This window comes from Thermomyces dupontii (genome assembly GCF_041956625.1).
Source record: "Thermomyces dupontii strain NRRL 2155 unplaced genomic scaffold VTN31scaffold_11, whole genome shotgun sequence".
Lineage (NCBI taxonomy): Eukaryota > Fungi > Ascomycota > Eurotiomycetes > Eurotiales > Trichocomaceae > Thermomyces > Thermomyces dupontii.
Window position 1 is genome coordinate 60,404 of NW_027192317.1, and position 25,574 is coordinate 85,977.

General features: G+C 56.7%; 10 protein-coding genes across 10 annotated transcripts; 5 read left to right on the forward strand and 5 right to left on the reverse strand.

Annotated features, from left to right (window-relative positions):
• Window positions 1-19: 19 nt before the first annotated feature.
• On the reverse strand, window positions 20-1,517 carry VTN31DRAFT_2085 (uncharacterized protein; the record flags this gene model as incomplete). Its single annotated transcript, XM_069402214.1, has 4 exons — window positions 20-919; window positions 980-1,338; window positions 1,398-1,420; window positions 1,483-1,517. The coding sequence occupies 4 exons, from the start codon at window positions 1,515-1,517 to the stop codon at window positions 20-22; spliced, it is 1,317 nt and encodes a 438-aa protein (XP_069257181.1).
• A 702-nt stretch (window positions 1,518-2,219) lies between these two features.
• Window positions 2,220-4,094, forward strand: VTN31DRAFT_2086 (uncharacterized protein; the record flags this gene model as incomplete). The annotated part of the gene is made up of 6 exons (XM_069402215.1): window positions 2,220-2,263; window positions 2,384-2,587; window positions 2,639-2,838; window positions 2,893-3,768; window positions 3,822-3,931; window positions 3,984-4,094. The coding sequence occupies 6 exons, from the start codon at window positions 2,220-2,222 to the stop codon at window positions 4,092-4,094; spliced, it is 1,545 nt and encodes a 514-aa protein (XP_069257182.1).
• Window positions 4,095-4,336: 242 nt separating this feature from the next.
• Window positions 4,337-5,624, reverse strand: VTN31DRAFT_2087 (uncharacterized protein; the record flags this gene model as incomplete). The annotated part of the gene is made up of 2 exons (XM_069402216.1): window positions 4,337-5,463; window positions 5,579-5,624. 2 exons carry the CDS (start codon window positions 5,622-5,624, stop codon window positions 4,337-4,339), a joined length of 1,173 nt encoding a protein of 390 aa, XP_069257183.1.
• Window positions 5,625-6,836: 1,212 nt separating this feature from the next.
• On the forward strand, window positions 6,837-9,445 carry VTN31DRAFT_2088 (uncharacterized protein; the record flags this gene model as incomplete). The annotated part of the gene is made up of 2 exons (XM_069402217.1): window positions 6,837-6,917; window positions 7,007-9,445. The coding sequence occupies 2 exons, from the start codon at window positions 6,837-6,839 to the stop codon at window positions 9,443-9,445; spliced, it is 2,520 nt and encodes an 839-aa protein (XP_069257184.1).
• A 2,387-nt stretch (window positions 9,446-11,832) lies between these two features.
• VTN31DRAFT_2089 (uncharacterized protein) lies at window positions 11,833-14,562 on the forward strand (the record flags this gene model as incomplete). The annotated part of the gene is made up of 1 exon (XM_069402218.1): window positions 11,833-14,562. One exon carries the CDS (start codon window positions 11,833-11,835, stop codon window positions 14,560-14,562), a length of 2,730 nt encoding a protein of 909 aa, XP_069257185.1.
• A 141-nt stretch (window positions 14,563-14,703) lies between these two features.
• On the reverse strand, window positions 14,704-17,373 carry VTN31DRAFT_2090 (uncharacterized protein; the record flags this gene model as incomplete). Its single annotated transcript, XM_069402220.1, has 4 exons — window positions 14,704-14,922; window positions 14,995-16,520; window positions 16,580-17,204; window positions 17,257-17,373. 4 exons carry the CDS (start codon window positions 17,371-17,373, stop codon window positions 14,704-14,706), a joined length of 2,487 nt encoding a protein of 828 aa, XP_069257186.1.
• A 486-nt stretch (window positions 17,374-17,859) lies between these two features.
• VTN31DRAFT_2091 (uncharacterized protein) lies at window positions 17,860-20,283 on the forward strand (the record flags this gene model as incomplete). Its single annotated transcript, XM_069402221.1, has 3 exons — window positions 17,860-18,143; window positions 18,198-20,064; window positions 20,155-20,283. The coding sequence occupies 3 exons, from the start codon at window positions 17,860-17,862 to the stop codon at window positions 20,281-20,283; spliced, it is 2,280 nt and encodes a 759-aa protein (XP_069257187.1).
• Window positions 20,284-20,487: 204 nt separating this feature from the next.
• VTN31DRAFT_2092 (uncharacterized protein) lies at window positions 20,488-22,770 on the reverse strand (the record flags this gene model as incomplete). Its single annotated transcript, XM_069402222.1, has 1 exon — window positions 20,488-22,770. One exon carries the CDS (start codon window positions 22,768-22,770, stop codon window positions 20,488-20,490), a length of 2,283 nt encoding a protein of 760 aa, XP_069257188.1.
• A 712-nt stretch (window positions 22,771-23,482) lies between these two features.
• On the forward strand, window positions 23,483-24,049 carry VTN31DRAFT_2093 (uncharacterized protein; the record flags this gene model as incomplete). The annotated part of the gene is made up of 2 exons (XM_069402223.1): window positions 23,483-23,489; window positions 23,568-24,049. The coding sequence occupies 2 exons, from the start codon at window positions 23,483-23,485 to the stop codon at window positions 24,047-24,049; spliced, it is 489 nt and encodes a 162-aa protein (XP_069257189.1).
• A 94-nt stretch (window positions 24,050-24,143) lies between these two features.
• Window positions 24,144-25,415, reverse strand: VTN31DRAFT_2094 (uncharacterized protein; the record flags this gene model as incomplete). The annotated part of the gene is made up of 1 exon (XM_069402224.1): window positions 24,144-25,415. The coding sequence occupies one exon, from the start codon at window positions 25,413-25,415 to the stop codon at window positions 24,144-24,146; it is 1,272 nt and encodes a 423-aa protein (XP_069257190.1).
• Between the last annotated feature and the right edge of the window lie 159 nt (window positions 25,416-25,574).

Here is a 25,574-nt window from a genome sequence, read left to right on the forward strand (position 1 = left end):
TGCTATCTTTGCTCTCCGTCTAGCTACTTCCCGGCCCGCCCAGCAGCGCGAACCGCCGGACAATGCTGGGCCCAATCTCGTCGTATTCCGCCTTGGTGTGGCAGTAACTGCGGAACTCGGGCGTCTGGCCCAGCAAGCTACCGCCGAACCAGGGACCGTGTCGCTGGCGCTTATGCGTCACGACCTGCACCTCCAGGCCGCCGCTGCGCGCGCCACCACTGCGGGCTTCCGACGCCCGGATGCGCGCGTCGACGAGATGTCGGATGTCGCGCTGCAGACGCCGGCCAAAGTCCTTGTACAACGTCGACCCGCCGGAGAGGACAATGTTCTTGTACAGACCTCTTCGCACGTCGATGGGCGACGACTGGATGACCCCGTCCACCACGTTCGGCAGTGGCGTCAGAAAGTCCGAGGAATAGATCTCCGGGTTGAAGAAGATCTCCGGCGCCAGGAACCGCTCGTAGCCGACGTCGACGGTCACGGTCTTCCCGTTAGGGAGGGTGACGGTGTGCTTCAGGAAGCGGTCCGGCTCCTTGTCGTACCGCGCAAACTCCTTGACGATATCTGGGCACACGTAGCAGAATTCCTCCTTGATCCGCTCCGCCGTTTTCAAGCTGCTATCCGCCTCCCCGCGGTCGCGGAGCAGGCTCTGCACAAAGTACGTGATGTCTCGGCCCGCAATGGGTATACTCTTGATCGAGGATCCAATGACGTAGCCCTCCGCGACGGGGATGACGTGAGTGACACCGTCGCCTGAGTCAATGACCGTGCCAGTAAGGGACCGATCGGTGACCTTCGACGATGTCCACGACGCCGCCAGCGCCAGAACCGCTTGCACCGCGATATATAGACCCGCGCAATTGAACGACTCAAACATGATCTCGGCCGTCATCTCTCGATTTTCTGGCGGATTCAGAGGCTACGATTGCGACATTAGTAATCATCGAATCATTCGTTGCCGCCCAAAGCATCCACGTACAGGCTCCGTCAGGAGAAAGTAATGGTCTTCCGGCTCAACTCGCAGATACTTGAAAATGGAGTTGGACCAGAACCGCTCCATGTGATCCCAATTCTCAATCTGACCATGTCGGATCGGGTAATGCAAGCCATATCCCGGTCCATTGGCTGCCGCAAGCGCCTCGTCGCCGATGAAGAAGTCGAGATCCTCGGTTCCTCGCTTTGCCGAAAGATGCCCAGACGAGCCGCCACCGGTGCTCAGGAAAGAAGGCTTATTCGCGACCGGGGGCCGTCCAGAGCTCGAGCCCCCTCCGCCACTGGTAGCTTTTGTCGCGATGGCTGTCGGAAACACGAATGAAGGAGAGTCATTCCCCGCGAAACCTATGCCACATGTCAGTGAACCGAGCACTCTAGTCGTTGCGTTCGTTGTTCTTTCGCACCAATCTTCGAATATCCGGTGCCGCTATAGAAAACCAATATTAGCAACTTTCCGTCCACTACCACAGGCCATAGGATGTTGCATACTTGTCCATGACAACGGCAGGCGTTTGCGAGGTCATGGTGATACCTGGTGCGCCTTTCCGGCGAACGCTTTCAAAAAGCAGGCGGATAGGCGCGGATCAGACTGTCCAGGGTCACAGTCCCGCCAATTGCCAGGAGAGCTATTCGAGGCAGCCTAGATAGTATGGCAGAAGCGACAGGGCGGGGACGTCACTTCCGGCCGTTGTCCCTCGCCTGACCTCCAGGCGCCAGGCAAGGGAGGACCGAATGCCAAGCCACGTAAATGCTTATGTAATCACTCTCTATCAGAAGTTCAGAACTGGAGAACTGCAAAAGGGGGCGTTTCAGGCCTCATCTAGAAAAGCCCAAACTGAGACAAAAGAACAGAAATTGACATGCTTCAGGGTTCAGGGCTCTGTTGCCCATGTGATCTGAAACGACTTTGTACCTGCTCCTTCCCTGAACTGAAAGTGCATCACTGCATGTGCTCAAGACGGGTTCTAGGGAAGGAGCCTCTGGGTGCACTCCTTCCCCGCTGGTCCTGACCTGTGCCTCTCCGCCTGATGGAGGACTCATCGCCTGTCCAGATGCTGGAGAGCTCTGCATGTCTGAGCCCAATGGGTATCATTAGCAGCCTCTGTATCAGCCATTGTCTGCCGAGAGGCTTTATGACCTGACCGTTATTCTTATGGCATGTCCTAGCTTGATCACAATCAACTGCAATCTCTCCAGCAACCCCCTGGAGAAGCTTCCGGATTAGCATGTGCTCCAGTGAAACGACAGACATAACGGTGCCACTGCTACGGTAGGTCTGCCGAGAAAGAATCCAGTATTTAGGAGCCAAATCGCACCGTTCGCCGGGTGCTCTGCTCACATCTCTGCCCTTTCGTGGCTCCAATCTCCCTCGCTAACTCCGTCTTGATAGCTTTCAACAGAGTGCGTCATCTGCAATGGCAAGTTGGTCACCCTCTACCACACCGGATACCTCCAGTGAGGAGTGGTCGCTGCCACCAACTACGACATCGGCAGGTGCCAGAAATGGCGGTGATCTGTGTGCCATCTATGTCCATGCTGGTGCTGGATACCACAGTCCTCAGAACCAAAGAGCGCATCTGGAAACCTGTAATGAGTAAGCTGGTTACTGAGAATTCATGTATTTGGCCAGCCCTAACGATGACAGTGCGGCAAAGGTTGCCATGGCCCTTTTGAAAAGCGGTGCATCGGCCGTGGACGCGGTCGAAATGGCTTTGAGGCTGATGGAAGACCGAGAGATCACCAATGCCGGCTTCGGCAGCAACCTGACGATCGATGGAAAGGTGGAATGTGACGCAACCATTGTTGATCATTTGGGCCGCAGCGGAGCAGTGGGAGCATGCCCTAGTAAGCTACCAAGTATTAAAATCAACTCGAACCACAGGCTGATGCTTGTTCAAGACGTCAAGAACCCCATCTCCGCGGCGAGGGCCGTGCTTGAGTACCAAAAGGAACACCTTTCTTTGCGTCGGACACCTCCCAATCTCCTGGTCGGTCTCGGAGCCGCCGAGTTTGCATATGACCGAGGTGTGTCCCTCGTGAAAGACGACTATTTGATTTCCCAGCCCGCCAGAGCTCGGTGGCTTCGCTGGAGACACGAACTCGATGTGCTTCGGCAGAAAGAACAAGAAGATTCAAGCCACTTTGGAGACGTAGAATCCAGTGATGATGATGTCCGTGCCCGGGTAGCATCACTACGGGTGGACTCTGCCGAATCCGAGCCATCTAAATCGGTCACTACGGCTGAGGCAGACAGCAAGGTGACGTCTGAAAATGCCCAGCGGGTGGACTGTTCTTGTCTCAGGGAAGTAGAACAAACAGATACACTTCCTGGCCCTTCCTGGAAGGACCCATCGCGGCTCGATGATGCTCTGAATCCTGAGCCTCCGTGCCCCAAGAATTCCGACGAACGACAAGCACATGATACAGGAAATGAAGACAGTGACAACATCACAGACACAGTTGGCGCGATTGCGGTTGACTGCCAGGGTCGCATCGCGGCCGGTTCCTCGTCTGGAGGCATAGGCATGAAAAGCCGTGGCCGCATTGGACCGGCAGCGTTAGTGGGCATCGGAACCGCCGTCATTCCCGTGGATCCGGATGATCCTGATCAAGTCAGCGTTGCGACGGTGACCTCCGGGACCGGCGAGCACATCATCACAACGTCTGCCGCGGCTACCTGTGCCAGCCGCATCTATCGCACTAGCGGAGGCGCAACAAACGAGCCTGTCATGGAAGAGGAAGTGCTCAAGAGAGTCATCGAGAAAGATTTCATGGGTAGGTGATCCAGGCTTTCTCCGGTGTCCCAAGCAGCTGATTAAGGTGTCCAGGACATCCAGGAGTGAAAAGCAGCCACTGTGAAGCGGCAATTGGGGTGCTGGCGGTGAAGAAAACCGTCGATGGTATATACTTCTGGTTCTGCCATAATACCCACTCCTTTGTAGGTGTCAGGTGTACAACTGATGTGATCTAAACTGACGATACCTGCGTAGGCTGTCGCTGCGATGAACTCTCGAGACTCGAAGCCAGTCTGCGTCATGTCTCGCCGCGATCGTCGTGGCTCCACGGCGCAGGGTGGCCGAGCGTTTATGTACCCTCAGTGAGCCACCCCGGAACTGTGTTCCCATGGCAGATACGAATTGAGACCGTTATTTTCCAATGGCTCGCCATTAAGTTCTCATCATGCAACTAAACATCGGGGCCTACTGTACAGTGTTGTTGCGTCAAGACTTTGACCTACGATTGCGTCTAAATCTAAGATTTTTTCCTCCAGGTAATAGATCTGAGGAATGTAGCCGCCGAATCGCCTATCTTACAGGATTCCATAGTATGCCAGTCCGGAGATTTACAGACTGGGCGTAGTCGCTCCCGGCGTAGGAGTAGCGGCAGCCGACGAACCATTCACCCTCTTCTTCTTCTTTTTCTTTTTGGCCAGCACCGCCGGGCGAGCCCCATAGTCCTGAACCTCTAGATGGGTGCCGCAGGTCAAGCAGTCACCATTAGGCGGCGGTTCGCAAAAGATACTAAGACAGATGGAGCACACAAACCCGATATTGACGACCCGGCGGTGGCAGAAGCAAGCCGCGCGAAAGTCGACATCGATACAGGACGGCAGGACGAGATGCCGGCGGGTGCGCTGGTCGGGCAGAAACGCCATCATCAGGTACTGCAGCAAGCCGCGGGGTTCGTTGAGGGAGATGTAGACACCCTTGGTGGCGTCGGAGGCCTGTTGCAGGAAGACGGCGTCGCCGCTGAGCTTGCACACGTCGATGGGGATGTGCAGTCGCTGGCAGGCGAAGATGCCGTTCATGATGGGGATGTACTGGTGCGCGGAGTCGGTGGAGCTGCTGACGGAGATGATCAGGATGCGAGACTGGAGGCCGGTTGCGCGGTCGGATGGGGTGTCGATGGTGGTGGTGGATGGGTCTGCAGCGCCTGCTGCTGCTCCGGTTGTGGTGGTAGCAGTGGTGGTGTCTACGTTGGCGGTGCCGTGCGCTTCTGCCCAGGTCAGGGTACGGCGGTTGATGTGGCTCAGGAGGAGTGTTAGGGCGCCGGCGATCATCGTCGAGGTTGTCGAGCTGATATCGGCCGGGTCGGTGGATGCCAGCAAGTCCCGCACTGACGTCGTGATCTGCTCCTCGACGACACGGAACGGGCGGTACTTGCTTGCTCGGCTCGCCGATGAAAATGCCTGTGTGGTGCCATTTTCTTCGCCGTTCATCTCGACGTCGCCATCGTGATCGACTTTGTTGTTGTTGTTCTCCTGCCGTGGGCGGGCAGGATACAGCCACGCCGCGCGCCGGGGGTGCGCTGCCACAACGGCGACCTCATTCGTGTAGTTGCAGGCCAGGTGCGCGTTGATGAACACCAGGATATTGGCGAGCGCTTTCGAGAACGGCAGGGTCTCCTCGAGCTGTGCCCAGGCATGCGGGTTGACGTCCAGCACAATGGCTAGCAGCGACGGCGCCGGTTCTGCAAATGGGCCAGAGTCACATCACGTCAGCTCACACCATTCTCCAGCTTCCCCGCAGGTAATTAATTGCCGCCGCATTAATTCGAATGGAACAAAAAAGGACAATAAACGAACCATTGGCACCAACTTCATAGTGCTCGGAAGCATCCACGGCGTTCATCGTAGAGGAGCCGATGCGTCACTTCCGCTGCGGAGCATCCTGCAGAGAGGGGCGACAAGGGGTACGAAGTGCTGTATGGTCCGATCTCTGGGATCCAACGCCGCTCAAAACCAGGTTCCCCGAAGCTCGAGTCCTGCCGGCGCTTGAGCTTGGAGCGATGATCTGCATCTCGATTTTCGGCCCGCAGGTTACCAAGCATAACTAACGGGATTATGTAATCGATAACTAACTGATGACAGTGATGAGCAGTTCGAATTTCGTAATCATTTTCCCAAACAGGGCTTTGCTAGGTCACTTATCGGGTCACGTGGTCACTGGAAACCGTTTGTCGTCATTAGCTGCCGTTTTGGGTTTAGCGTCATCTGATAAGAGATAACCTTATCTGATCGCCTGAGGCATCAAGAAGGATAGAAATGCAGGATGCAGGCATGCTAAGTTAAGAGAAAGTACTCAACTCGGATGAGACAGCCGAATCTTCAGCCGGTTCGATCGCTATCGAGATCGCAAGCTTGTAGGCTATGTACTTATACTTCTCGCCGAATTTGGCGCGCCGCTTGCCCCGAGCGTTGATAGCCATTAGTTATACTTGTGAGCGAACGTGATGCAACGGGTCCATGTGGTTGGAGACGCCGCTTGGCTTAGGCTTTTCGGCCTGGCACTGTTGTGACCGTGGACACGATCCGCCAGCCACGCTTTGGTGATACTACGACGATTGCACAATAGAATGAGCTGCCAGGGATCGAAGGACCAAGATTTAGTGTGTGAGCAGACTGGCCGATTGGGGGAGGAGGGGCGATCTCGGCGAGCAGAGAGACTACTCGTACTAACGAGGGTACTACCTAGGTGCTGGTTAATACTGTATGTAGTGGTGGAGATGTTTTAAAAGAGCCTCGAGGCCAGTCTGTCTACGTAGAAGAAGTAGTGAAACCATGAGGCATTACTCGACAAAAAGATGAGCCGAGTCAGTGATTAACTGTGCCAAACTGTCTTATCCCGTGGTTGATCCTCGGAGGTTGTCAGAATTTTGGGAGTCCAACTCTCCACCAGAACCACACTTTTGGTTTTTTTTTTTTTTTTTTTTACTTTTTTTTTTTTTATTCGATAGTCTTAAGATCGTGTCAAATCTCCTCGTCTTGCCGCTCCCCTCTCCCTCTTCCTCCATCCCCCTTTCCCATCATTTCTCTTATTGTTTGAAGCCGCGGGCGCCCGGAAATGGTTGTGACGACCCAAGAAAAACGCGCCGAAGAACTTGCACAAGAAGCCATCAAACTGTCCGATGCAGGCCACTTGGAGGTACGTTATCTTCTCAGAGGCGTCACCACTTATCAAGAGAATTGTGTTTGGCCGAACCAGGCGCTGACAGGGAACTCTCTGCCGAACAGGCCGCATCCCGAAACTTACGCGAAGCTATCACCTTGGCTCCGGAGAATCCCAAAGTCAAGGCGGCATTCCTGAAACTCCGCGGCGAGGAGGACGCGAATGGGCATCATCCGTTCCTGGACCAATGTCGACGATACATAAACGATCGCGATGAGGCTGCTGGAAATGAGGCCGCGCGGTATCTGCGGGCGGAAGGATGGACGCCGTCCGACCATGTCGCTCTGGAGAGTTTGAAGCTCGTGCTGTCGAAGAGTCCATCATCGCTGTCCGCACTGCAGGACGAGATTATTTCCGGACTTGTCCGGCGATGTGCCAGCATTCGCAGGTTCTTCGCGGAACGCCTACAGGTTTCCGTTACAACGTTTTTTGATGAGATCTACGATCGCGGGGATGGTGCAGCGGTGTGCCTGGACACGGTCGTCCTGGACCCGGCAGTATGGCCGTCGGAGGATATTCGCTCCCATTGCGAGAATGAACTGTTTCAGCTGTTTATTGCCAAATTGATGGAATCGGGCCACGACCTGGACGGCCGGGCGCTCAAAGGAATCACGCGGCTGCTGGCAGTCGACGCGGAGAAGCTGCATCACCTGGTGGATGACGAAGGGTTTGATGTTATTCTTTCTTCCCTCGATTACAGGCTGCCTTCCGACGTCCGCAGCCAGGCTACGTTGGCCACGGCCAAGTACCTCGAGGCGTCCAAGGAGGTGGGCCAGAAACGTTTCTCCAATCTGGTCACCTCCAAAGTCAAGCAGGCGCGCCGTGACGATCTGATTGTCGCCTTCTCCGCAACCGCCGCCGTCTTCCCGATCGTTCCCGACGCGGCCGCCGCTCTGTTCCTGACAGAGGGATTCCTACAGTCGGTCGTACCTCTGCTGCACCGTGAAGCTAAAAGCACCAAAGTCGAAGCCGCCCTGCTGGAGCTGTTCAACGCCGCGTGCGTGGACTCGGCCTGCCGTGAGGCGATTTCGCAGCACTGCTCGGAGTGGTTGTCCCACATCCTGTCCAATGGAACGGAGACCAGCTCGGAGCTGGCAGCGGTGGTCTTGGCTAAGGTGCGCGCCGCGGAGAAGGCCGGCGGCACCAACAAGCTCGACCAAGGTCAGAGTAGCACCCAGGAACTGATTGATCGCTTTAGGGAGCTGATGTCCTCGAATTCCAAGTCCGCTAATCCCCACTACCTTGTTGAGGGCCTTGCATTTGCGTCGGTCAAACCGGATGTCAAGGAGCAACTCGCCCATGATTCGGAGTTTCTCAAGGGCCTGTTCCGGGTGCTCTCGTCACGGGTGGAGGACGACACGTCGATGCTCTACGGCGGACTGATGATCATTGCGAATTTGACTCGGTATCAACCCACCCTGACCGAAGAACAAAAAAAGATGTCGGAGCTCAAGGCCTACGCCGAAGCCTCCAAAGGCAGCGCGACACCTCATCCACTCGAAGATGACCAGCACGTGACGGCGCGATGCACCGCGCTGATCGAGGCGGGAGTCATGCCGCTGCTGGTGGAGTGCGGCAAGACAAACCTCAAATCGGTCTACGATCTTACGAGCAAGATCTTGCTGTCTCTCTCCAAGAACCCCAAAACGCGCGGCAAGCTTGCCCAGCAAGGTGCCGTCAAGCTTCTCCTGTCCATTCTGAGTCCCAGGAACGGAGACTCTCAGACGTCCCTGCAGGGCGAGACCACCAAAAATGCCGCGCATGCGCTCGCCCGCGTGCTCATCTCCGTGAATCCGGACCACGTGTTTCCTTACTCCGGGCTTCCCCAGATCACGTCCGCGGTGCGGCCGCTGGTTGGTCTCTTGACTCCCTCGGAGACAAGCGCCGCTGTTGATCAGCCGCGGGACCTGCTCCCCGTTTTTGAGGCTCTGCTGGCTCTGACCAATCTCGCATCGTCTCCCGATGCCTCCGCGGCCCAGTCCATCGTTCGCCAGGCGTGGGACATTGTCGAGGACCTCCTGCTGTCCAACAACACCTACATTCAGCGGGCCGCCTGCGAGCTGGTTTGCAACCTGATGACCTGCGAACCCGGCGTCGCCAAGTTCGCCGACGGCTCCAAGCGCGCAGGCCAGCGACTGCATCTGCTTCTGGCGCTGACGGACGTTGACGACGTGGCGACGCGGCGGGCGGCGGGCGGCGCGCTGGCGCTGCTGACCGAGTACGACCAAGCCATTGCGGCGGTTCTGGACCGGCCGCGTGGCGTCAGTCTCCTGCTGGGTTTGTGCCAGGACACCAACGAAGATCTGGTGCATCGCGGGGTCGTCTGCATCCGCAATCTGACGTGCATCGCGTCGGGCGATATTGGGGCCCGTGCTCGCGAGGCGGTGAAGCAGGGCCGCGGCATTGAGACTCTGACACGGTGCGTACAGAAGACCTCGAATCGGGCGATTATGCAGGCAGCTGTGGAGGCACTGAAGCCACTGGTGCAAGCCAACGGCCACTGACCCCGCATTTAATTCCTTTACTCCGTGATTAACTCATCATCTTGGTTTCTTCCGACATTGTTGTAGACTGGTTTCTATGGGCATGGTCTTCTGATTTCACCCAAGAATGTTTCGGAATAGGTACGGATTTGTGTTTTTCGGTATGGCGTTTAAGGGGTTATCTATCTTTGAATCCAGGAGGGCGATTCTTGCAGTCATGAGAATACATACTGGAGTACCTAAATAACAGGTACTAGTTAATAGTAGTACTTCATGATCTTAACTGTGTCTAGCAGGTTTGAGGATGGCCAAAACACCAGTTAGGAACTTAGGGTTCAGCCCTCTCTGTTCCTAAAAAGTGAACCTCCTGAATCCACCGGAACCACCAACCGCGAAACGAGCGAGTCAGCTTCTTCGAAGCTCCCATGGAAGGAAAGAAACCATGGAACAGTGGCACCAACAGAGTTAGACCTGATAAGAATAGACTCCAGCTCCGATAAGAGTGAATGTGAGCTGTCTCTCAGCCAATCACTGTGGTCACACGACCTCGGCCCGCCCAGGGAGTGAATGAATGCCGCCACTGCACTGCCCCACCAGCAACCCCAGTTTCCCAAATTTAGGTGCCCCCGGTGGCGCCTTCCGCTGGTGCCGTTTGAGCCATTTCCCTCTCAAAGCTCCCAGGCTTCTCACCGCTCTCGGCTGACCTAATCAGGGTTCTGCCCTCTCCCTGCCCTCTTGCCCACCATTGATAAACGCACGTGTGGCCCAGGGGCCTTGATCGTGCCTTCCTCCATCTTCTTCCCGGCTCCTTCCGTGCCTTCCGTTCTCATTTCGACCGCCGTCGCTCCTTCTGCTCCTGGTGGGCCATCGAAGACGCGGTCTTTCCTTGTCTGTTGCAAGACTCTCGGCGGAAGTCGCCCGTCGGGCCGTTCTTGCCCTCGTGGCAGATTCTTCTCTTGTGGACGGCCTGGATTCTCCATTAGTCAGGATCGAGTACAGTATGTAGTATTGCCCGATATGACATGGATGAATAAGAATCATTGCTGACAGATCCGGATTAATGCCTCAGGCTTGCAGGGTCGCGCGGTTTTGCCCTCCTCCCACGCGCTGCACTTTTCAAAGCCCTAATTCCCAATCCCCCCTGGCCTTCAGAAGAAAAGAATGCCCCTCTATTAGATCATTTTGCGATTCGGCATACATGGCGCCTCTCGACTTCGCATCGCCCATTTTCCTTTGTTTCTCCGTTCGGTCTGCCTTTGTCTGATTCGATTCTTCTTGGTTAACTCCAGAACGAGTCTTTGGCGCAGCTGGTTTGCTCAAAGCTGGTCATCTGCTGGGCAGAATTAACGAGCATAGATTCCCTCGGCTCGCCCCCTCCCCCCTCAAACATGAAGTTCGGTCGCAATCTGCCCCGGAACGTCGTCCCCGAATGGAGTTCGTCCTATATCAACTACAAGGCCCTGAAGAAGCTGATCAAGTCGGCCGCGGAGGACCTGAAGGCGGGCAAGAGACCTGATCTGGCCGGTAAGATTGTTCACGGACGCCACCTGGAGTACCCCTAAGCCTCGAGTCTAGGCTTCTTTTACTCCCTCGATCGAAATCTCGAGGATGTCGACCACTTTTATAACAAGAAGTTGGCCGACTTCACCCGCCGGCTGAAGCTGCTGGAGGACCGGTTTGGTCATGCTTTGGCGACCGGTCAGCAGCTCGAGGGCGAGGACATTGATGACCTCTTGACCGCCCTGCTCGAATTGCGCGGCCAGCTGCGCAAACTGCAGTGGTATGGCGAGGTCAACCGCCGCGGCTTCATCAAGATTACGAAGAAGCTCGACAAGCGCGTGCCCGGCGCCGATGCGCAGAAGCGGTATCTGACCACCAAGGTCGATCCCGCGCCGTTCGCTACCAACACCCAGCTCAGCAAAGCCCTGGCCAAAATCAACGAGTGGCTGTCCCATCTGGGCGATCGCAATGAGGACGACGCCAGTTCCACCAAGTCATCGACTCTGTCGCTGAAACGGGTCGCGTCGCGCCCAACCTTGAATCTGCCCCAGAGCCTGCTGAGCGCGCTGGATCAGGCCCTGGCGACGGATGATGCGCCCGTGCTGCTGGAATTGCTCGGGACTGTAAAAATTGCTGCGGATGAGCAAGGCGAAGATGTCTATCAGAAAGTGCTCAAGAGCATCCTACAAAGGGCCGTTTTGGCTCGCGCCCGCGCGGTCATCAACGCCATCTTGGGCAAGATCGACTCGCTGGACGAAGAGGACGATATCAACAAGCGCAACTGCATCCACCGGCTGGTGATTTCCATTGGCCGCTCGCAGTCGACGGCCGACTCGGAGTCGTCTGGCAACTCCCTGCTGGAATTCCCGGGCGACACAAACTACATCACGCCGGCGACCGCACCCAGCATGCAGACGGCTCGCCCCGTTCTCAAGGAGGCCAACCAATCCCAGCCGCTGACGCGAGACCATCCCGCCATCTCGCTGTTGCAGTATCTCCTGGACCATCTGCGTCCGCACCAGCGCAATGCCCTGCTTGCCAAGGATCTTGTTGGTCGTACTCCACTGCACTACGGGGCGCAGTACGGCTTCCGCGTGGTTTGTGAGATTATCATTGAGCATTTGCAGCAGTGGGACATGTTTGATGTCAGCGAAGGCATCGACGGCAAAAACTGGCAGGACAGCGAAGGGTGGGCGCCTCTGCATCTCAGCGTGGTGGGCGGCCATCCTCTGACCACCAAGGCGCTTCTTGCCGCCGAGAATTGGAAGAACGACTCTAAAGACACGGGCGCTGTTCGTAAAAATGCGTCGAAATCTGGTGCCGTTCTCGCCCTGGCTGTCAAAGCCAACTTTGTCGACATTGTCCAGCTCCTGGTCGACGCGGGCGTCGATATCAACTACCAAGATGAGGAAGGCGAGACGGCCCTTCATGTGGCTGCGCGGTTCAACCATGAAGAATGCGCCCGCATCCTGCTCGACGGCTCCGCTCACCAAAAGGCCAACACGGAGATCGCCGAGCACACCTACTCGTGGACGCCGCTGTTCACGGCCTGCGTGGATGGCTCCCTCCGGGTGGTCGAGCTGCTCATCGCGGCGGGCGCCGACCTCGAAAGGGCCGACTCCTCCGGCTGGACCGCCAAGGAACACGCCGCGCTGAGAGGCCATCTGGACATTGCCAGACGGCTGGCCGAGGTGACTCCGGCCCCGGAGGCGACCGAACCTGAAGTCACGATTCCCGTGCCTCCCCCCGCCGCGTCGTCCCCTTCGTCGCCTCCACAGTCGTCGCTCGCGGAGCGCAAGTCCAACGGCATGAATGGGAGTTCTGGGCATCGGGTTCCTCCTGAGCCTATCAAGACTTTTGGACACCGGTATCTCACCGACGAGAGTATGATTCTGGTCAATCTTGGGAGCATGGACATTCGCAAGTCCGAGCCGGCCGTCAGCCTGGACCGGATCCCCATCAAGAGCGCGCACAGCACGCAGCTGGACACGGCTCTGTCGATTGTGGTGTCGGCCAACGGCGCTCGCGGAGAGCCCGAGGTGGTCGACCTGCCGATCCAGGACAGCATGGCCACGGAGCCCATCACGTTCTTCGCCAACGATGCCACCAAGGTCAAGCTGCTGTTCGATCTGGTGCCGACCTATGCCGGATCCAAGGACCAGGTCGTGGGACGAGCCGTGGCTCTGTTGTCGAGCATCAAGCCCAGCCTGGGCTCCAACCGCATCAGCCTGCAGGGAGATGTGCGGGTGCCCATCATCGCGGCCAACACGCTGGAGGTGATTGGGACCCTGACATTTAACTTCCTCGTCATCACCCCGTTTCACCATCCCAAGATGTCGGTCAAGGGGGATCAGACGTACTGGAAGACGATCGCAGCGCCCATGGTCATTGGGCATCGCGGGCTGGGAAAGAATTTTGCGAGTCGCAAGTCGCTTCAGCTGGGAGAGAATACCGTTCAGTCGTTCATCGCTGCGGCGAACTTGGGAGCCTCTTACGTGGAGTTTGATGTGCAGCTCACCAAGGATCACGTGCCGGTCATCTACCACGACTTTTTGGTCAGCGAGACGGGCATTGACGCGCCGGTGCACACCTTGACCCTGGAGCAATTCCTGCATGTCGGCAACACGGGATCCCATTCGCCGCGGCAGGACTCGTCGCACAAGATCGAGAACGCGGCGCGGTCCGCAGGCACTCGCCAGAGGTCCATGTCCGTCGGGGGCTCCGAGTTCGACCCGAAGGAGCTCAGCGAGCGGATGAAACACACCCGTGACTTCAAGACGAAAGGCTTCAAGGGCAACACGCGGGGCAATCACATCCAAGCACCGTTCGCGACGCTGGAAGAGCTGTTCAAGAAACTGCCAAAGTCGGTGGGCTTCAACATCGAGCTCAAGTACCCCATGCTCAACGAGAGTGAGGACCAGGAGATGGACACGTACGCGGTGGAGATCAACTCCTTCGTGGACACGGTGCTGAACAAGGTGTACGACCTGGGCGAAGGGCGCAACATGATTTTCTCGAGCTTCAACCCGGACATTTGCCTGCTGCTGTCGTTCAAACAACCGTCCATCCCGGTGCTCTTCCTGACCGACGCGGGCACCTCCCCCGTCAGCGACATCCGCGCCAGCAGCCTTCAGGAAGCCATCCGGTTCGCGTCGCGGTGGAACCTTCTCGGCATCGTGTCAACATCGGAGCCGTTCGTGTTGTGTCCGCGGCTAGTCCGCGTCGTCAAGGAATCCGGGTTGGTGTGCGTGTCCTACGGCACGCTGAATAATGACCCGGAGAATGTCAAATTGCAGGTCGCCAAGGGTATCGATGCGGTGATTGTCGACTCGGTGCTCGCCATCCGCCGCGGCCTGACGGAGGGTTCGGGCAATCTCACCCCGAAGCCATCGCCGCAACCGTCCCCTCTGGCGGAGGCGCAGGCCGTGCCGAATGGGAATGGGGTGAAAGCCACGGCGGATATTCCGGTGTCGTCGTTGGAGAGTACAAATGGGCAGGAGACTACTACCACCGTGGTGGAGGAGCAGGCCGTGCCGAATGGGAATGGGGTGAAAGCCACGGCGGATATTCCGGTGTCGTTGGAGAGTACGAATAAGCAGGAGGCTACTACTACTACTACTACAAAGGTAGTTAACTAGAGTTGATATTCGGGGTTAAGAGATTGAATAATAAATGGTTCCATCATTTCGGGAAGTGTACAAGATTCATTACAGGGAAAAATAACATCAACCATTGTAGCATTTCTCATTGATCCAGAGTACAGACAAACAGGGAAAGAATCACATCAAACATCCATCCTTGACACTTGAATGTAACTCACTCGCCCCGACCCTGACGCGTTGATACCCTACCTGTCGTCCTCCCTTTTCGTCCGAAGAAGAAGAAACACGCTCCAACCGAAACACCTCCACCATCCATTCATACCACACCTTTCGATCATCCGTCTGCCGGGACATTGTCACGACGAGTTCTGCGTTGTCGGGGATGTACAACGGTGTCTTTTCCTTTTCCGTCAACAATCTTGACCTATGTTTAAGAGGAAAGGGGGGAGGAGTAATGATTGGCGTTACCTTGAGAGGGAAAAAGATTGGAAACCAACTAATCATCCCGCTACTCTTCTCGTCCATGGTCACCGGATTTGTCGATAGCTCGACACCATCGTACAGCACGGTTTCGAAATACCCGGCAAGTCCGTGGCAGACGCCGCGGTGGGTACAGGGAAAAGTAAGCCGGGCGTGGCGGGTGTTGTGTGCGTTTGTGGTTGACGTTATGGGGCCGGCGGGTATTGTTGATGATGATGATGATGATGATGACGGGGTTGATGATTGAGGGAGGTTCCGGTCGGGATGGGAAAAGGACCATGCGGGGAGGACGATGGGGGTTGGGGGTTGGAGAAGGGGCACGATGGGTGCTGATGTCGAGGCTCGGTTGCTGGTATCCTTGCTGCTGTTGTCCTTGTTGGTGTTGTTGCCGTTGGTGGTTGTGGAAGAGGAGTCCCTGACGGAGAGATAGTCAATGGCATGCAGCATCACGACGTACGGCGTCTCCGGCGCCGACGGGTTTGTCGCTTTCTGCGTGTTGATGTCGGCGTGCAGCTTGGGCGCGGCGATGGGGGTCAGATGCGCCGAGTAGGATGCTGGGATCGAGATGCCGTGCTCCCGGTTCAGGAGATGGGTTGCGCCGTCGAGGCATTCGGGTGAGAGCTCGTTGTCGCCGAACGAGCCGAGAAGCTCCGACACGAGGATATCAATGGGGTATGTTTTCTCGGTGGACGACGGGTCGGAGGAGGAGGACGAGGACGATGGCCCCCGCCAGCTGCGCATGTCCGTCCGGACGAGATGCGCCTTCCCACCCCAGATGCTCTGGTTATGCCGCTGCAGCAGCACGAACGCATTCGGGTTCTTCTCCACCACCCACATGTCGATCGGCACGCCCGTCGTCACGCTCGCTCGCAGCGCCCGCGTCACCAAGGGCCCCCGGCCCGCGCCCAGCACCGCAACCACCACCCGCCCGTCCGGACCCGACGCCGGCTTCTTCCGGTCCATCCAGTCGCGCAACGCCCGGGCGATCGCCCGCTCGTACCAGTCGTACTTGATCGGATCCTTCTCAAATACCTCGTAAGTGATGCTCTCCAGGTTCACCGTCAGCGGCTGCAGCGGCGCCTGCAGGTAGTCCTGATAGCCCGTCCCGAACCGCTCCAGCGGCGTGCGCGGCGGCTGCCGCTGCTGCAGGTTCCGCATGTACGAGAGATGAGGCGTTGGATCGTGGAACTTGCGCCCCTGGGACGATGCAGTTGCCTGCGCGAGCGTGGGGAAATCATTGTTGTTGCCAGCACTATCATGATTTTTGCCAGCGTCCCCGGCGCTGTCATGGCTACCCATGCCCGGGATCGGCCCGACATCGCAGAGCAGGATCCACGGCGGTGTGCGCCGCCGCATGAACCGCGCAATCAGCGCTTGGTGCGCCTTCGACAGCACCGGGTAGCCCTTTTGGTTCTTGATGAACGACGCCGCCTCCAGCGTCAACAGGTGCACCGGTTCGGAGAACCACCGTGTTTGGACCGCAATGGGCGGGAGGTACTTTGGAAGCGACAAGGCTGATGTTCGTTAGTGTGGCCTGGATTGTTTTCGACAGGAAGGATTTCATCAAACTTACCAACCGCCAGCCGTGAGTGATATTTGCAGGTTGATCGGATAATCTCCCACGCATCCCACGTGCCAAACAGATCCAGTCCTGTCGGACGGTCGTCCCCGCCGGCCAGGTACTCCTCACGGGCAAACGGCGCGAGGTCACCCATCTCGTTGGTCTCCTGGTCCGGGCTGTCGACCATCCGCATCCAGATGTGGATCTGGACATACGGCGCCAGATTCAACGCCTCCTGGATGGCTCTCGCGTAGTACGTCACGCCAGCGGAATGCAGCCGGCCATGGTGCAGCCGAGGGCCCGGAATGACCAGGTAGCCGATGCCGCAGAACGCCGCATAGGCCACCTCCAGCATGAGCACCTGGCGCGAGATGTCCGCAATCAGCGGATCGGGCGAGCAGAGGTCGATCCATGAGCTGGTGATGCCGACCACTTGGCTGATCGCCTCATGAGGCGTCAACGGCGTGTCCACCGGAGACAACGGAGGCACGGTCACCGTCCTCGTGTTGTGGGACGTCGCCAGCGTGCCGACGGCATCCCGGGTCGGCGGCTCCTGACTCGACAGATGGTTGGAGAGTAACGTGAGCACTCGAGAGTGGAAATGCGACGATGTGATTGGAGTCGTCAGCATGTCATACTGGCATCGAATCAGCACGAATCCAGCAGGGCGCGTAGACAAGGGGACTTACATTACTCTCATGAGCTTTCTGGACCACTTCGGGCGTCACCGGGGTCAGGCGTTTGCTTTCATGCTGACCGATGCAGAACGTGTGCACCATGCCATCGGTGTCTGGCGGGGTCTCCATGGTCGCTATGTGTGTGCGATTCCTGCCGAATTCGAGATTCTAGTATCTACAATGAAAGCTTCAATCCTTAAAGTCATAACCCTAGACACTGTTGCTGTCTGGACTTTTTCTTTTTGGACGCTAGGTATGATGGCCTGTTTATAGTAGGTACTCACAGGGGCCCTGCGCATCAATTGGCCGGAACAAGGACGGGACGAAGCAAGGTCGCAATGGTCAATCTCCGTGCATTCAGGACCGCAATATCAGCCATCAAGGGATGGAAGTGCGACCCTTGGATCCTGCACTGGCCGCCCTTCGACTCTGCTGAGTCCCCTTTCGGCCAATGCGTCAACTCTGCAAGAGTGTGGCCCAGAAACTCCACGCTTAACCAAAATCAGAAGGCGGTGAGTCTGATAGGGCTTATCAGTTCAACCTTTTTTTTTTCCCGATTTCCACGCCTCGCATTGCCATCAACAACGAGGGATTTCTCACCGCATCTGCGCCGGCATGGTCGATCGACGCCCGGAGGCCGAGGACACATCGCGCGCAAAGCGCCAAAAGATGGAAAAGCCCGAGGTGGATCCTCGGGACAATCCCTACCTGGCGCATATGTTTCCCGACAAGAAGAGCTCCGGCAACCCGTTGGACAAGTTCGTCCGGCACAAAACGACCGCGGCGCAGGCTCAGAAGGTGGAGGACGGTGAAATCAATCCGTTCACGGGTCGGCCCTTTTCAGAGACGTATTATTCGATCCTGAAATCTCGGCGCAATCTTCCCGTGCATGCTCAAAGGTGAGACAGAATCAAAAGACATTGACCACAGGAGAGAGTGCTAACAACGACCAGAGATGAGTTCTTGGAGCTGTATCAGAAGTCGCAGATCCTCGTCTTTGTGGGAGAGACCGGTTCCGGCAAGACAACCCAGATCCCGCAGTTCGTTCTCTACGACGACCTCCCACACCTAAACAACAAAATGATCGCCTGTACGCAGCCGCGCCGAGTCGCGGCCATGTCGGTGGCCCAGCGCGTCGCCGCGGAGATGGACGTCAAACTGGGCGAGGAGGTTGGTTATAGCATCCGATTCGAAGACATGACGAGCTCCAAGACGATCCTCAAGTACATGACGGACGGAATGCTGCTCCGCGAGGCGATGCACGACCACGACTTGAAGCGATACAGCACGATCATCCTGGACGAGGCACACGAGCGGACAATGTCCACAGATGTGCTTATGGGTCTTCTGAAGGAGGTTGTCAAGCGTCGGCCAGACCTGAAAATCATTGTCATGTCGGCGACGCTGGACGCGCAAAAGTTCCAGCGGTACTTCAATGATGCGCCGTTGCTGGCGGTTCCTGGGCGAACACATCCCGTGGAGATCTTTTACACTCCCGAGCCGGAGCAGGACTACGTGGAGGCGGCAATTCGGACGGTTCTGCAGATCCACGCGACGGAGCCCGAGGGGGACATCCTGCTGTTCCTAACGGGAGAGGAGGAGATTGAGGACGCGGCACGCAAGATTTCGCTAGAAGCGGACGAAATGGTGCGAGAGGTGGATGCTGGGACGCTCAAAGTGTATCCGCTGTACGGCAGCCTACCGCCGCACATGCAACAACGCATCTTCGAACCCCCACCGCCTCCGCGGAAGCCCGGCGGACGACCCGGGCGCAAGTGCATTGTGTCGACCAACATCGCAGAGACGTCGCTGACAATCGACGGGATCGTGTACGTGGTGGACCCGGGATTCTCGAAGCAAAAAGTGTACAACCCGCGGATCCGGGTGGAGTCGCTGCTGGTGTCGCCGATCTCGAAGGCGTCGGCGGCGCAGCGGGCGGGTCGTGCGGGGCGAACGCGGCCCGGGAAATGCTTCCGGCTGTACACGGAGCAGGCATACAAGAAAGAGCTGATCGACCAGACGTACCCGGAGATCCTGCGGTCGAACCTGTCGTCGACAGTGCTGGAACTCAAGAAGCTGGGAATCGACGATCTGGTCCACTTTGATCTGATGGACCCTCCGGCGCCGGAGACGCTGATGCGGGCGCTGGAGGAGCTCAACTACCTGGCATGCCTGGACGACGACGGCAACCTGACGGCGCTGGGGCGGCTAGCGTCGGAGTTTCCGCTTGACCCGGCGCTTGCGGTGATGCTGATCAGCTCGCCCGAGTTCTACTGCTCGAACGAGATCCTGTCGATCACGGCGCTGCTCTCGGTGCCGCAGATCTTCGTGCGCCCCCACTCGCAGCGCAAGCGCGCCGATGAGATGAAAAACCTCTTTGCGCATCCGGACGGCGACCACCTGACGCTGCTCAACGTCTACCACGCCTTCAAGGGCCCCGAGGCCCAGGCCAACCCCAAACAGTGGTGCCACGACCACTTCCTCAACCTGCGCTCCCTGCAGGCCGCCGACAACGTGCGCATGCAGCTGCTGCGCATCATGGAGCGCGAGGAGATCGAGCTGGTCTCGACCCCATTCGAGGATAAAAAGTACTACGAAAACATCCGCCGCGCGCTCGTCGCCGGTTTCTTCATGCAGGTCGCCAAGCGCGACCCGACTTCCAAGGGCATCTACACCACCATCAAGGATAATCAGCCCGTCCTCCTTCATCCGAGCACCGTCCTGTCCTACGACGCGGAGTGGGTCGTCTACAATGAGTTTGTCCTCACGACGAAGAACTACATCCGGACCGTCACGTCTATCAAGCCTGAATGGCTTTTGGTACGTCTCTCTTTTTTTTTTTTTTTTTTTTTTTTTTTTTTTTCTAAAGTGGTCATCAACACCGAGTTTCTCGTGCTGACGCGTGTCCAGGAAATCGCACCAAACTACTACGACCTCTCGACCTTCCCCAAGGGCGAAGTCCGATCGGCCCTGCTCCGCGCCGCCGAACGACTGGCCCGAAAGGAGAAGACTCGTGCGGAAGCGGCAAAGAGGAAATGAATTTCGAACATGTAGACTTCGATAGAGGAATATCCTTGCTATTTTTATAGTATAGACTACGTCAAGAGCAGGAATCATTTCTGAACGGCTCTAATTCTGATCACTACTGTACATACATACATTGCTTTATTATCCGAGTCATGAAATAACGACCATCCTTTTTTCGGACTTGAATAATGACAGCAACAGTCTTGAAAGGAGATACTAAGAGGAACTTCGCAACGAAGACGACGTCCACAACTTCTTGACCGATGATGACCTCGGGATAACATCGGGCTTCGTGTCTTCTGCCGTCGGGGGCACAATCGACACGGTCGCCGCCTGTGTCGAATTGGAAAGGCGCTCAACGGTCTTCTTCAATCGGGCCATTTCCTCACGGAGGGTGAGAAGTTCGTTGGTGCTATGGGCAGCAGCGTCCTTGGTGAGTACCCGCGCGCTTTTGTGCGCAGCGGCATCTGCCATGGCGGTCGAGAAGATCGCCCACGAGTGGTCGCGCACAAGCGCGTTTCGCAGCCATGCTGGACCGCTGCTGTTGTTCTTTCCATGCGTAACATTGTTCCGAAGGCCCATCAGCGCGCGCATCAGTTCGTCGCGCACGAGCTGGACAAACTCCTGGCATTTTACCGAGAGTATTCGCTGGGAAACTGCCACATGGGCCTCGCCCATCTCCTCCGCCGCCCGCTGCCACCTTTTCAGCACCGGGTCAAACTCACTGTACACATCTTGATTTCTCCATCCAGCCCGCCAGTCGAACCCGCTGCGCACTGCAGCGTTGATCAGCGTCTCCGCCGCTTGCGACTGCTGACATGAGTCGCAAAAATGCACCATGTGCACGATCAGCCGCTCTACACGCTTCTCTGGATGCACCGTTGACGAGACCATGAACGCAAGCGACCGGAGCATGGTGTGCAGGCCTTCCTCCCACCGCCGTCGGAGCGTATAGAATCGCAGGAAAGCGCACAGCGTGCCAAAGTTATCCGCAAATCCGTTGGCGCGGTACACTTGCAGAAATGCCTCCGCCCGGTCAATCTGGTCGAAGCGCAACGTAGCGGCGATCAGGGTGCTGAACAAAACGGGATTGGCACTTGGGGCCGGTGGAACCGTGATCTCCACGCCATTGATTATCCGCTTCTCCCAGAGAAGCGGGATATTAACGTGGTAGGCGCTCTCGCCACGAAGGAGCATGAGAAAGTTGTCAAAGTCTCGCAGGTTCCGCGTCTTGCGGTAGTATGTGAGTATCGAGTTGATGAGCGGCGTGGTCAGATGGAAGAGGTGCGGGATCAACGCCTTGAGGATAAGATCTATCAAGTCATTCTGTCGAGTTTTGGTGAACGCCAAAATCAGGGCCTGAAATGCCCGCGGGCGGTCGGGTTCGTCGCACAGGAGTAGATTCCGGGCCACCCTTGCGAGGAACTCCTGAATGTGCAACCGACCATGGAGATACGCCTCCACGTCTTCCTTGAGCTGCTCATCGGAGTTTTGACACGCTTGGCGCAATGCGTGATGTTGTGCTGTATCAATTGCTGACGCCAAATCGTCATACGGCTCTTCCTTGAGAAATTTCAGAGCCCATAGCCTCTTGCCTGTGTTTTGGAGATACTGAAGAAGTTCCTCTGGCCCCAGTCGCAGTGACTGCAAATCTTCTTCATAGTCAACGGGCAATCCCGAGTAGTTTCGGGCCACAGCCGGGCGAAGCAAGAGTCGGTAGGCAAGTTGTCTCAGCGCCAGCTTCTGAATGGCTTTTATCCGTAGAATGTCCCCCGACTCCCATATAAAATCCGGTTGCGGCCGTGGTGGCAGTTCAGCGCGATCAGAAAGGGCATTGCTAGCGTACTCAAAAAGCGTGCTTTCGGCGTCGTCATCGGCGTACCCATGTTCTGTTCCAACGGAATTCTGATGGTGGAAAGCAGCCGTTACTTGATGTTGCTCAAAATGTTGGCGTAAAGTCTGCTGGACCGGGGGCGGAACGCTCCGACCGTCCTCTTTCAGTGCCGATACTTCCTCAGCCGGGTGTGATTGTTGATCCTGCGCCTGGCCATCGATTCCCAATGGAAATGCAACGGAGGGATCTTGAGCGTCGGATGCCGCACGCGCCTCTCCAATCCACCGCGGAGTCGCCGTGGAGGTGCTATAACTCCGTCGCTGTTGGCTTGGAAAGCCAAGTAAGATCTCGCAATGCCGGAACGCGAGGGCCTGCAACAATCGATTCTCCTCATCGACCAACCGATCGACCTCCTCCTTCACGGCGGCGATCTTCTCCTCCCACTCGAGTCGGCGCTTCTCCTTGACCTTTGCATCGGCTAATGCGGCTCCAGCAAAGATGCTGGAGTAGAAAGCAGTCACGGCATTTCCGATCCGTAGACGTCGCCGACTGGCCGCCGAGGTGGTCCGAGATGTGATACCCTCAGTCGCGGTGCGCAGACAAGCGACACAGCGGCAAGTCGAGGATTGGGGAAGCCGTGCCGCTCGAGACCAAAGACTTTGCATTATGGCAGCATGTCGGCCGGCACAGACAAAGCAATTGATCAAGCAGCCATTGAGCGTTTGCGAGCGGCCATGTGGTGAGATTCGCAACCAGTTCCAGCATCGGATGATGCTTTGGACTTCAAAGAAATTCTGGGAATTACATAACATTCCTATTGGGGTATGACTACTCCGTAGTTAGCTCGTAAACCCCCTTCGAAATTTTCGAGATTCTGATCTCAATTTGCACTTTGTGCCCACTTTGCACTCAGTTTGCAGAGTTAAGTTCAAGCCCGGTTCAAAATTTAAGGTGCTAGGACGATGTTTGCAATATCTATTAACCAATCGCAAGCCGCTACGCCACTCGGTAGGCCCCACTACAACTCCGTGCTTTTAACTTGCACTTAGGTCACAGCGCTAGTCTTTATACGGAAAGTATTCTTCACAATTACTCGTAATGTTTAGACTTGGTTTAGCGTAGTATTTTTGTACGAGTAGGCCAGTTGCCAGTTGGCCGTTGGCCAATCAAGGCTAACGTATCAGACAGCTCCTTGTTCATCGACCACCAGTTGTCAAGGACTCAAGACATAAGCTCAGCGCTTTTCACATTCCAGGGGACTGGATCAGAAACATGATGCACAGAGTCTGGATTGCCGCAGCCTTACTGGCAATCCTGTCCATCGCTCTCGGCCATGGGGATCATGGCGCAGAGACAACGGATTGGGCAACAAGACACATGCAAGGTACGGCCCCTGCACACCAGGAGTATCGTAGGGACTAGTAACGCGAGCCACATACTAACCAGACAAAATAAAAAACAGAGGAACACCACATTGACAACTTCGACCCCGGGTCCTTCTTCGAGCTCCACGACTTCGACCGCTCTGGCGACCTAACCCCAGACGAGATACGCAAGTTCTACGGGTTGGAGGACTCGTCGAACGCGCACCTGACGGAGACGCAAAAGGACGCCGTGGTGCAGCAGGTTCTCCGGCTATTCGACGCCGTCGGCACGGGGAGCATCCCACGCATGGACTTCATCCAGAAATGCCAAAGCGGCGTGCGGCTTCCAGACTTTGGCTACGGCCCGGGTCACCACGGGGATATCGAGTACGAATACGAGATTCACCATTTCGAAAAATTCCACGGACCGGATGCGACGGATGAGGAGCTCTCGCATCCGGAGGATATTGAGCATTTCAAGCTTCATGATGAGCTTGTGGCGGCGGAGCAGCGGCTGGAGCAGTTGGGGAATATGCAGATTGTGGAGGCTAATATCCCGCAAAAGTTCCTCCGATATTAAGCGTGCCATCATGTCAATATGTACATAGTATTGTGTCTCTTTACGCTTCACGAGATAGTTGTGATACCATTGCGTTGGATATCTGGAATCTCTGCTATCGCTCCGAGTCTGGCTTGGGATCTGTTTCTCGAGGAAAATCCACTGTGATGTCAAAAACACAATGCATGACGCCCGGCGCATACGTCTTGACCTGCTCGACATGATGGCAGACCACGTCCGGGCGCTCGCCGTGGTCTTCTGCGAGTTCCTTGAACCTCCGGACAACGTAGTCCCTCTTCGCCTCGATCGCCTTCACGTCGACATTTTCATGTACATGCACCCAGTTGACAAACCGGCGATCGATCAACACGTACGCAGGGTTCCAGCTGGGCTCCGACGTCGGCAAAAGCCCCAAATTTACATGCCGAATTGGGAACCATGCATTCCTTGCCTCGAGCAGCGGGTGGATTGACGCGAGGATGCGGGCGGCGAATCGGTTATCTCCGTGGAAGACGACGACGCGGCTCTCGTTCCGCAGGATGTCATCGACAAGCTCTTCGAGCCCGCCCTCGACATCGACGGACCCCCCGTCGTCTCGCAAGCGCACAATCCGGCAGGGCCACCCGTTCTCAACGCATCCGCGCCGCAGGCCCTCTACGGACCAGGGGTTGATTTCAAACCCCCAAACCCTCCCGACGCCGCGCTTCAGGTACGAGAAGACAAAGTACCCGATGCCCGCGTACATATCCACGACGCTGAAGTCGCCGAGGTTCTCCCCATCCAGGCCGTCAAACCGGGACCCGAGACCCAAGATGCGCGCCTTTTCGGTGACATTGCCCCGGGAGAACATGGTATACAACGGCGCCCAGGTCTGGACGATGCCGCCATTCTGCACGGCTCGAGCCCAGAGTGCTCGATCAAAATCTTCTGGGCTTGGCTGCTGCAGGTCCTCTTCAGATGACAATGATGGTACAGGACCAAAGTCCCCCAGCAGCGGCGTGAGCCCTGTCGGACTGCGCATTCGATTCGCCGTCCCTCCCGGACCGGTCAGTTCGATGGGCGCATTGACGGCGATGTGCGTCACGCCTTGGCTGCGGAATGACGCTGCAATGCATTCGTAGAGCTTTTGCCGCTGATCCTCGGTGAGGGACTGGAAGAGTGCCGCCCATGCCGGTGGTGCGGTAAAGGCATTCACCGGGAGGAGTAAAAGGGGAGGGTAGACAGTGAAACGCTTTGGGAGTGAAGCGTCTTGCCCATCGCTGGTCGAAGAAAGCCCATGCGCGGACAGAAATTCTGGCGGTTGAGTCGCCAGAAAATTTCTGATCCCGGCCTGAAGCGGATTTGATGTTTTTTGGGACCGCCTCGTCTTGTCTGGGCCGGGGCCCATTCTCAATATTGGCCGATGCTTGAGTTCACTGATTGCACCGTGGAGATTTTCGAATGTTCATTGCCAGGAGAGAATTGACTTGGGTTGTGTGCGAGGAAGATGGTAGAAAACATTATCAAATCTATTTCGAGCCACAATTCTATAATACACATGGTCTAT